We start from the raw sequence: 11,274 nt of genomic DNA on the forward strand, positions 1-11,274 counted from the left end.
CTGGAAAGCTCCCTAATCACACAGCTCCGCTCGCTGCCCGTGTCATTAACTTCTAATTTATTTAAAAGGAAGGCAGAGTGCGGGGGAGGGGAGGGGGAAAAAAAAACTCCTCCGCTCCGACCCGTCCGGAGCCAATGGCGTGAGTCAGAGCGTGACGTCACGGCCGGGAGGCGCCTCCCATTGGCCGAGCCGCGCTTACTCAACTTCCCAGAGGAGGAAACGGCCAGAAGTCTCCCAAAAAAGGGGAGGGAAAAAAAGTTGCTCGGCTGATTCGGGGCTGCGGCGAGCCGAGCTAGTGCGTCCGGGAGCGAGAGCGAGAGATCGAGGGGTCGGGAGACCGAGGAGCAGCAGCAGCAGCGACAGCAGCAGCCGAAGGGGACGCCGGGCAGCAGCAGCAGCAGCTCTCGAGGCGGGGATCGTCGCGAAGCTGCGCCGCGATGTCTTCTCCGTCGAAGGCGAAGGAGGTGTTCTCGTCCGACGAGGAGGGCCCCGCCGCCGCCGGGCCCGAGGAGGGGCGCCCCGTCAAGGTGTCCAGCTTGCCTTTCAGCGTCGAGGCGCTCATGTCCGACAAGAAGCCCCCTCGCGAGACGGGCGGCGGCGGCCTCGACGGGGCGGGCTTGGGCACTTCCAGGAACCTGCTCTTGCCGGGTCACGGCGCCAGGGAAGCGGCCAGCCCCGGGGGGCTTACAAAAACCTTCGAGACGTCGTCGGTTAAATCCGAGAACTCCGAGGACGGCTCGTCGTGGATCCCGGAGGCCGGCAGATACTCCCCTCCCCCAAGTGAGTCTCGGGGTCGGAAGGGTTGCGAGGGAAAACATCCCTCGGGGGGTGTGGGATGGAGGGGGTGTGGGTAGAGGGGAGGAAATAGTTAGCAGGACTCTTTCTCCGGCCGTCGAGGGACCAGCCGCTTAGCCGCAGTCTGAACTCCCTCCAGATCCGAACTTTCGGGGCAGCAGCAGCAGGAGGGGAAGGAGGCGCTGCGCCGGATCCCTCAACCTAGTGTCTCGGGAAAGGCGCTTTTGCAGGGCGAAGCAGAAAGCCCGATTCCAGGGAACAAGGAGGGAGCCCTTTCAACCCCATAGCCAGCTTTTGCGGCCAAGCCTTCATTTGGTTTGCATGTAGTAAGGAACAGAGGAATGACCAAAGAATTCCGCGCGCTCCCGCCGCGATCTTCCTTAGGCTGGACCCGCCCGGAACTGTCCAAAAAAAGCCTCCGGCGGCCGAGACGCCTCGAGAGCCGGCTGTTCCAGCGCCAGCGACCCTCTCCTCGCCGCATTAGTCATGCCTCCTTCCAGCTGCCGTTGGCAAGAGGGAGATGGTCTTGCGCTACCGCGTCTAGGCTGTTTCCCCCCATCCCCCAGGATGATGGATCGCAGTAGAATCTCTCCTTTCTGTCGCGACGTCTTTTCAGTGACTCTCGCCTAGTTCAGTCATTTTAATTTTTGCAGTAGTTCACCCCACCCCCCGCGCTGTCTTCTCGGTAGGCAAAAACCTGGCAAGGCGGGGAATCGACGGTGGTTTCTTCTAATTTCCCTCGGTTGCCTCTCCTGGTGCACCTGCAGCAGCGGGAGCAGGCAGCCTCCGGCTCCTCCGCGCACCTCGGGCTTACTCTCTTTACATTTAACTGCGCGCCTCTCTCAATGGGGCCCATGTAGGGCCTCCAGACTTAGCCCAGGGACAAGTTTATAAATGGGGAAGATAGAAGCGGGAAAGATCAGCCGCCTTGTTTCTTCCTCACTAGTCGAGAACTGCCAGTTCCATTGAACCTAGACGGCAGTTTCCAGGCTGTGAGGAAATGCGCTCCGTGACAGCATCGCCCATCTCTTTGGCTTTCAAAGGTCTCTTCGCTTAAGGAGGTTTCTGCAAACCACATTGTTTTGGAGCACTAGTTTCCTGGGATAGGTTTCTGGACAGTTTCCCAATATTCTGAAACCTGTTTTATTATTATTAATATTTTATTTATAACTTTCACCATTAAAACAGTTGATAATAACCCAAATACCAATTACACATTTAGTTTTGACTTTCCCCCATCCTTTCCATGGCTCACTTATTTTCTTTTCCATTACATATTCTAATTAATCCCTATATTTTCATTTTCTCAGTTTTATATCTCAATAATGGTTACTGCTGAATTTACTCTGCTACTGTTACCTTTTTAATATGCTTACAGTGATTTTCCAAATACAGTCAACAAAACATTTCCAATCTCCCTTAAATATTTTTTCATCTTGATCTCTTATTCTGTTTGTCAGTCTTGCCGCAAACATTCTGAAATCTGTTTGGAGTCTGAAAAGTGTGGCTTCCTTCCTCGCCCCCAACCATGGCTTTTCTTAATGCCTTTGATCCATCTTTATTTCATTTTCTACGATTTTCTCTTTACGCTCATAACAGAGTTCTTGATACTGTTGTGCAAGTGCATGCACACATCTGTCCTTATCGCAACCCACCTCTGCTTCATCTCATTCTTTGGATATTGGGGTGGTGGTGTTGATAATGGAAGGCACTGTGTTTCTTTTAATGCTAAATGGGTAACTGTGGCCATAGTAACACCTATATTTCCCCCCAGAAGCTGTTCCTCTCTCGGAAAACATTTTGTATGCAGCAGAAAAATAGTAAATTGATACTCTGGTTGTAAGTCTGCTTAATTGGAAATAAATTCCACTAATAGAAATACGAACAAAGAACCTGATGGAACCTTAAATGTCTGTTGTGGCATTTGCTTTCATAGGCCAGAGTTCATTTCATCCACCACAAAGTGGGATCTCTCCCATGAAAAACTTGTACCAGAACAAATGTGTTGAATACTTCCACCGCACACTTTCTTTTAATGCAGATTACTTCCATCTAAGCTGAACCGGAGTACAAGTTGCTATATTTCCCCCCCAGATGATGGGAAATGGGTGGCAAGGAAGAGTTGTTCTCATCATCTCTGTTTCTATACCAATTTTTCTCCGCTTGCATTTGGTAAAGTTCCCCCCAAAGGCAATCAAGGCCTAGCTTTTTCTTTTCTGCGTTCCCTTGCTTTGTTGCCTCATCCTGCACACCTTTGCTCAGATGTCATTCTCACTGAGTTAAGTGAGACTTAACTCCCAAGTAAACTGGCATAGGATTACACACTGACCACGGCCACCCCAAGGCCAGAAAATTGCTGTTTATTCTAAATCTGAATAGCATCATTATTGATAGTGCAAGCCTAACCGTGTCCACTCTGAATTCAGCAGGACTTGCTATTATGGAGTTTATCCCCAGTTAAGTAGCATTAGGATTGCAGCCACAGACTTCTTACCAGTTTCCCTAAGCAATCAGAAACTGTTTGTAATTCTAAATACAAATAGCTGGCAAAGGGGTTTATGAGTGTGGGTTTGTTTTAACAAAACGAAGCATATTTAAGTATCCACTGGAATTTCAGTGTATTTGTTTATAGCTTTCCACAGAATTATTTCATTTCTGTGGTGCTTTTGCCTGCCTTTGGGTTTCAGGACATGAAGCCAACTTGGGTTAAGAGAACACTCATCAAAAGAATCCAACTCCCATCTTAAGACAACTTCATTTAAAAGTTATAGTTCATCTGATTTCAATGGAAATTTCAATGGAATGCGTTTCCGACTGAAGAAAAGTTAAGGGAGTGAAAAAAATCCCAGAGGAGCTTTCTGAATAGTGGAACTGCCATTCTTTAGTGTCTATAAAATTTTTTACTAAATTGCTTTAGACAGTGTCTCAGGTCTGGTTGACTCCAAAACTTGTTTATTTTCCGCATAAAAAATAGGAGTTATCTAGTGAGAGTATAGCTTTCCTGGATAATAAAATAAAATGAAAGTCACTTCAGGAAAATAGTAAAAGGAGAGGAAATAGGAATGGCGGGTTTTAAAAAATGCACAAATAAGATATTATAGTACAAAATATGATATATTCCTGTATAAATGTATAGGGGTATGCTGATAGTAAAGTTAACATTGTAGATTCTCAATATCTTTGAAACTGTTGCACCACATGACAAAGAGGAGTGGGAAAATTCATCAGAAATAAAGGGGAAATGGATTAAGGTTTTCTAGGTGTACAGACAGTATGCATAGTTAGGAGATCATTTTTGATTATAATTACATAGATTTTAGTATAGGCATCTCCCCCTTGATGCAGCAGCTGTAATACTGTATTTTGAAAGTTCCTGTTAAAGGCAAAAGTTAAGAGCACCCATTATCTGGAAAAGTATTTTTCCAAATATTATCAGATTGAAAAGCTGTGCTTTCCCTGTTACCACTTAAAACAAATGGCATTTAATCTGCCCTTCTTCACATCTAGATCCAAGGATACAAGCCTAACAGAACCTCCTTTATTAAAGCTGCAATCCTATGCACACTAATTTGGGGGGTACGCTTCCATGAAACTCCGTGCTCCTGTATAACTGAATAATTCTCCTGGGAGACACTGAAACTTGTTTTCATGGTGCCTTAAAGAGATTATGCGGTTTGCAAAAAAGCAATTCCTGAACTTCAGGAGAGCGTATTGTTTTCCTGAGCAATATCTAGTTGTGCCTATAGAAATAAGCCTTCTAATTATGATCTTTGTTCAGCTACAAATATGTGTGACAGTTATTAGCAAATCAACATGTGCTTTAATTAGTGCGGGCTTGGGAAAGACGGAATGCTTCTCTTAATATGTTCCAATAACAACACACTTGTTGCATTATGTAAACGATGAATGTCATTCCTAAATACCATGCTACAAATCACTTATCTTTGGGTATCTGGGTAAAACTTAATTTACAGCACGATCCTAACATAAGCATGGGATAAAGCTGTGAGTGAAGTTACTCTCTCTACCCATTCTCTGCATGCATGCACACACTTAGGAATCAACCCCATTGATTTAAATGGGGCTTCCTGACACATAAATGCATATCCAAGCTCAACTTCACTGTATTTTTCACCCCCTAAAAAAAAAATCACCTCCTTTAAAAAAACCAAAAAAAGAAAAAATCAGAAGCAAAACATTATCCCTTCCAAATCCCTACTGTGACAATAGTACCATTTATTCTGAAATGTGCCAGCTATTTAAACAATCTTAGGTTTAATTCTATTCTAGACAGCGTTTGCCTTTTAAACCAATATTTCCCACAAAACTATTCTGAAATTCCAAAACCTGCAATCCTAAACAAGCTTATTAAATAGTAAGTCCCATTGGAAAGTGCTTAGTGAACAGACATAGAATTATACTGTAAATTTGCAGTATAATTACAGAATTATACTGTAAATCTTTAAGATTGTGATGTTCATCACAAGTACTTGCAAGTCCCAATAACAGTATATGCTAATTTCATGTCGAATACAGTCTTAGGATCCTGATGATGGCAATTCCTATTTATGCCTTTCCCTTGCTTTTCTCATAGCCTTGCTGAGCTCTGAAAGTCCTGCTACTGAAATGTAAATTATGCTTTAAAAAGAGTCGGGACTATTACTATGTAAATTACAGGCTTTGGGTTGTAATGGAACAAGATATGAAACAAATTCCACTGCCTGTATTAGCTACAGATGTTTGCATATATATATGTATATGTGTGTGTGTGTGTATATATATATATATAAAAGCATACATATGTCATAAAAAGTACATGTTGAATCAGTGTGTCGACTTCCTTTTACATTTTTTGTTGCTGGCTTAGAATACAGAGATCTAAAATGGTGGTGGTGGGGAGAACCGTCAAGACTTTGCTCCCAGATCACAAGTCTACCATTGATTTCAATGAAAGGCTTGGCAATTAGCGCAGTTACGGGGGGGGGGGGGGAACCTTGTCGGACTCCCGTGTCCTCAGGCAAAGCTTCAGCTAAACTGTCTGATAAAATACGTAATTCATGCTGGATAAATCAAAACAACTAGTGGCTGAGGATGCATTTATTTCTATCCTATATGAAACTTTAAAAATCAAAAAACCCACAGCCAACTACTAACTCATTCCTTTAGTAACACGTTCCACTTCCCACTTCAGTAAGGGCCCCTAGAAGTTCTTGCTTCTCCAGATCTTACTAAGATGAGCGCATTGGGGGCAGGTTATACACCTGATTTTCTGACCAGAGGTTTTCAGATGCCCTAGACTTTTTGTAGGACTCTTCGCTAGGATACCATACATAGAGGGCATTGTTGCACAAAAGAAGGGTGACCAGCTGTTTTGGCAACAGTCTTGTTTCAGTAAGATGGTATCTTTGCAGTAGATTTTTCGTTAAAGCTCTCCATGAGGTTCTGCAAAGGCCTGACAGTGATATGGGGATGCAGGTGGGCTGTAATATTACTGTAATCGCATCCTATAGCATTCGGGAACACTGGAGCAGCCAACATTGTTGCCATGTTGACTGTTGTTAAGGATATGAGACTTGTCAGTGTACCTTCACAGTCCTCCATCTGCTCACCTTAAATCTCTGTATCCCTTACAGCAGACGTGAGCTTATCGGATCTCCTTTGTTTTTCACTAGATCTGCCGGCCAGAACCAAGTGCTAAGGACATACAATTAGAATTAAAGAACAATCTGGGCTCAGGGATTTGTTTTCAGTACAAGAACAGAGCTTACAGTCCTTTCACGCAAAAGTCTACTCCTCTTTAGTTTTCTTATTTCAGCAGATGGGGAAAGTGGCTGTTGCTATTACTAAATAATTGGTCTTTGGGAACCCTTAACCACCTACTGGAATTTGCCCAGAGATCTCTCAGTAAATCCTGATCTACATTTTGCCCACCCTTGCCTTACAGAAACAAATACCCATTGGATTCCTGCTGGTGCAAGGAGTAGAGCATAGCAGCAGAGCATGCAATAATGCTTTTAAAATATGTGTAAAACTTGCTTGGTGGATTCTAAGATCCTCACTGAATGAGGGGTATTCTGTTCTGTTTTCTGTCTGTACACCCAAGATGTTTTAAGCATACAATTTAAAACGTAAGATGTGAATGTAACAAATACATATATTGTGCATGCAGACTCCTCAGGCACCTGCAATCGGGGTGGCTTCCTGTCAAGTGTATGTCTGGTAGCAGACCCAAATCTGCTGCTAGGTGATGTGCAAAATAGCTAGGATAGTTTCCAAACAGGCTACTATATTTTGGGGGAGGGGGGAATCCCCGTGTACTGTCTTCATTACATTAGCTGAGCTTCTGAAGGTTTCAAACAAGGAAGACAACAAGAACCCCCCCTAAAATAAAACTAAAAAAACCCTGAACTAGGATATATTGCACAGATGAATTAAAGCAGGGATGGCCAACAGGTAGATTGTGATCTACTGGTAGATCTTGGGGTGTCTGCGGCAGATCGTGGGACCCCTCCCCCCAAAAGAAATCTTGGATTTCTCCCGAAAAGCTCAACAACTTTGGTCAATCCAATGGGTAGATCACCGTAAGTGTTTTTTTTTATAGTGGGAGTAGATCAGTCTCTTGAAAGTTGGACATGTCTGATTTAAAGCATACAAAGAAATGTAATAGATGGATCACTGCTTTGATCCCGCATCAGATTTTTTAAATAGGGGGCACGGTAGTTTCACAGGACAACATGTGTCTGCTACAGCCAGATTGCAAACATCCACATTATAAGCAGAAATATAGGCTATCCCTCTTAAAGCTTAATGTATCATTCCCATCTTCCATTTTAAAAAAGGGGTCCTTCTTGGTGTGTCAGAATTTCCTGTATTCTGCTTTCTTTCATATTTGCCCTCCCATAAACATAATCTCATGCGTTCTTCTTAAGCCAACTGTCTTATCTTAGTGTTTTGATGTCCGGGGGCTGGGCGGTACAATTGGGCCTGGTTGCCTTTGTGCAGCCAGTAATGGACTATTCTGCTTGTTACCATCGTCATCATAATTTTTTTAAACTATTAGCATGCGGCCCTCACCCCACGTACGTAAGAGTCAGAGCCATTGATTTAAACAGGACTTGCCTCTGTGTAGACATGGCTAGGATTGTACTGCTATTATCATTTATACCCCATTCATTTATACCCCATTCATTTATACCCCATTCATACGCTGAAGGGACGTGGGTGGCGCTGTGGGTTAAACCACAGAGCCTAGGACTTGCCGATCAGAAGGTCAGCAGTTCGAATCCCCGCGACGGGGTGAGCTTCCATTGCTTGGTCCCTGCTCCTGTCAACCTAGCAGTTCAAAAGCACGACAAAGTGCAAGTAGATGAATAGGTACCGCTCCGGCGGGAAGGTAAACGGCATTTCCGTGCGCTGCTTTGGTTCGCCAGAAGCAGCTTAGTCATGCTGCCCACATGACTCGGAAACTGTACGCCGGCTCCCTCGGCCAATAAAGCGAGATGAGCGCCACAACCCCAGAGTCAGCCACAACTGGACCTAATGGTCAGGGGTCCCTTTACCTTTTACCATATGCTGAAAAGGAGAGAAGAAGCTGCTTTTGCGACATTTGGCAGTGATCATCCACCCCCCCCCCGCTCCCAGCTTTGGTAACTGATCTTTGTTTTCCTTTCCAGGACACCTGAGTCCCACAGCCTGTACACTGAGGAAGCACAAGACCAACCGGAAGCCCCGGACACCTTTCACCACCTCCCAACTGTTGGCTTTGGAGCGCAAATTCCGCCAGAAGCAATACCTCTCCATTGCTGAAAGGGCTGAATTTTCAAGCTCGCTGAACCTCACAGAGACCCAGGTCAAAATCTGGTTCCAAAACCGGAGGGCCAAGGCAAAGAGACTGCAGGAAGCAGAGCTGGAGAAGTTGAAAATGGCAGCCAAGCCCATGTTGCCATCTGGCTTTAGCCTTCCTTTCCCCATCAACTCCCCTATCCAGGCGGCCTCACTCTATGGAACATCTTATCCCTTTCACAGACCTGTGCTTCCCATCCCACCTGTAGGACTCTATGCTACTCCCGTCGGATATAGCATGTACCATTTATCGTAAGAAGATCAGAAAGCAAAGCAGCGGCGCAATCAGAGACTTTCTGGTGGATCTTGCCCAGTTCAAGAGTGCAGTACAAAAGCCAATTACTGGTCATTTTTCTGCATGTTTGTATGTGCCTTATCAAGTTTATAGGAGTTTGAAACAAAAAGCAGAGCCTGTATTCTGCAGGCTGGGGAACCAGCCAGGTGTGATCTCAACACTTAGAATCTGATCCTGAAAGAGAAGGGTTGGGTTTTTTTTAACATACATGCTTAAAGTAATATAGTTTGTTTATATACTGCACATGGGGGTGGGGTGGGAAAGGAATCAATACTTAAATCATGCATTTTCACAGCATTTCTGTCCCCCCCCCCCCGATGTTTGCAGTGGGGTGTCAAACCATGTTTTGTTTTTCAAAATAGGAGCAGTTAATTCTTTAAGGTGAGAAAGCTGCAGCTTGATCCTATGCATGTTTACTCAGAAGTAAGTCCCACTCTGTTCAGCGGCGCTTACTCCGCGTTTAAATGTGGCTGTAGGTACGTTCCCATGTGTTGTTTGACTTGGTGGGGGAAATTTAGATATAAACATGGATTTTATTTCTAAGACCAACTTTGGAAATAAAAGCAGACTTTCAAGTAGAGGCAAGGAGTTAGTTTCTGCATTTCCGGTTGGGTTCTTTGTTGCAGTCTAGGCCTTAAATGGACGTGTAAGCAGTTGGAGTATCTTGAATACAGAATGCTGGGCCATCCAGCAAGGCAGTCTGCAAATATTTGACCTAGAGTAGTTCCGTTGGAATAAATGGGATTGATCCAGATAAAGGGACCTACTATGCAAAGGATTAATGACAATGATAATTTTATTCATCCTTAGTTTGCAGCTTATTCTTGCTTATAAGACATCAAATAAGGGGTTTGTATGTATGCAGTGGCCAAGAAGGCAGGCCGAGAGCTTGAGAAGAGTTCTGTCCTGATCCCGTTTTCCCCTGGTTTGCTTCAGAATTGCCACTTACAGTCAAGTACTTGACTTTTGGAACGATATCAGGAGGGGAAAACAAAATAGAGGTATGAAGAAAAGAGGTGTTGCTTTTCAGAAGTGTGTGTGTGTGCATGTGTGTGTGTGTGTGTGTGTACATGTCTACATTCATGTGCAGAGAGACTATCAAAACCGTGTTGCAAAGTTGTTTTGTTTTTATTGCAATATTCTGTGTTTTAACCATTATTAGCTTATAGAAATGAATTTGTGCTTAAATGTTTCTTGAAACACCCATAGATCCAGGCAAACAAACAAACCTATGGGAACTACATAGTGCCACTGACTCTAAATACAGGACCCACCTTCCCAGGCTTTTAATATTTTTTTCAGGCTGGAAGAGTTCTGTTTAGTGTACTTGGTACTATAATAACCCATTTTTATTATTCTAATTATTTTATTATTACTATTGCTAAACTTCATGGTAAAGTGTCTATAGAGGACTGTTGAAGACAGGACTTCTCAAAGATGTATTTTTGGCATGTTTATAAAAGAAAAAGGGCCACACTATTTGTTTTGGAGTTTTGTTTTTGCCCCGCTACAAGCCGTGTTGTGAACCTTATCCATTAGCTCAGTTCTACCCTTTCACCCCCAGCATATTAAAATCCCTTTGAAAGGGATGCCTTGTACAATTTTATATATTTTATTGAAGATTTATTATTTCTTATCTCTTTTATTTAGAATTAAATTAAAAAACCTTGTTTAATTGTGTGTGGGTTTGTCCGTGCTTGGAGTTATTTATCTTAAAACACTTGAAGCCAAAGAAACTGTTATCATTTGTGTCTCCTTTTTCAGTTCTTCGGAAATTTAAGCCTGATCAAACAAAGGCCAAATCCGCAAACAAATTTATGTTGCTATAATTCAAATAAAACAGGCAAATCTTATGGACCCTCTCTTCATTTAGGCTGCAATCCTATACTCACTGGGAGTAAGAACCCATTGAACTTACTTCTAAGTAAACATGTGTGGGGTTGTAATGTTCCATTACTGAATACAGACTATCAATACTGGGGTTTTGGCTTTTTCATTCATACCTGGCTTTGGTAAAGTTACTCATTGTTTACACCACTTAGTAAGTAGCAATTCTCCGGATAGAGTAAGATAATTTTTTGATTCCCTTCAAAGTGGTGACAGAGCTGGCCTCTTGCTGCTCATTGCTGCACTCGCTTTGATAGGACTTGGTCTCAAGTAACATGATTGCTGCTCTCTTTCTTGGGTCAAAGTGAAGGACCAGGTCATTTGAGAAAAGTATAGGAAGAGAATGTCAAGGACTATATTATTAAAGAACAAAATCACTTTTAAAATGCACAGGTACAACTGTGCTGAGCAAAGGCAAAAGCTAGCCCAGGCCGTCCATCAGAACTTGCACTGGG

The 11,274-nt window shown here is 43.5% G+C and overlaps 1 protein-coding gene across 1 annotated transcript; it reads left to right on the forward strand.

Annotated features, from left to right (window-relative positions):
- The first annotated feature begins 422 nt into the window (after positions 1-422).
- MSX2 (msh homeobox 2) lies at positions 423-10,612 on the forward strand. The gene is made up of 2 exons (XM_080997293.1): positions 423-780; positions 8,469-10,612. The coding sequence occupies exons 1-2, from the start codon at positions 438-440 to the stop codon at positions 8,891-8,893; spliced, it is 768 nt and encodes a 255-aa protein (XP_080853419.1). The 5' UTR covers positions 423-437; the 3' UTR covers positions 8,894-10,612.
- Positions 10,613-11,274: the final 662 nt, after the last annotated feature.

This window comes from Podarcis pityusensis (assembly GCF_964106645.2).
Source record: "Podarcis pityusensis genome assembly, chromosome: 2".
Classification (NCBI taxonomy): Eukaryota; Metazoa; Chordata; class Lepidosauria; order Squamata; family Lacertidae; genus Podarcis; species Podarcis pityusensis.

Excerpts from the sequence above, each read along its gene's own strand:
- MSX2 (XM_080997293.1), top strand. The coding sequence starts at position 438 with ATGTCTTCTCCGTCGAAGGCGAAGGAGGTGTTCTCGTCCGACGAGGAG. Across the intron at positions 781-8,468 it reads CAGATACTCCCCTCCCCCAA|GACACCTGAGTCCCACAGCC; the intron begins GTGAGTCTCGGG and ends TTTCCTTTCCAG.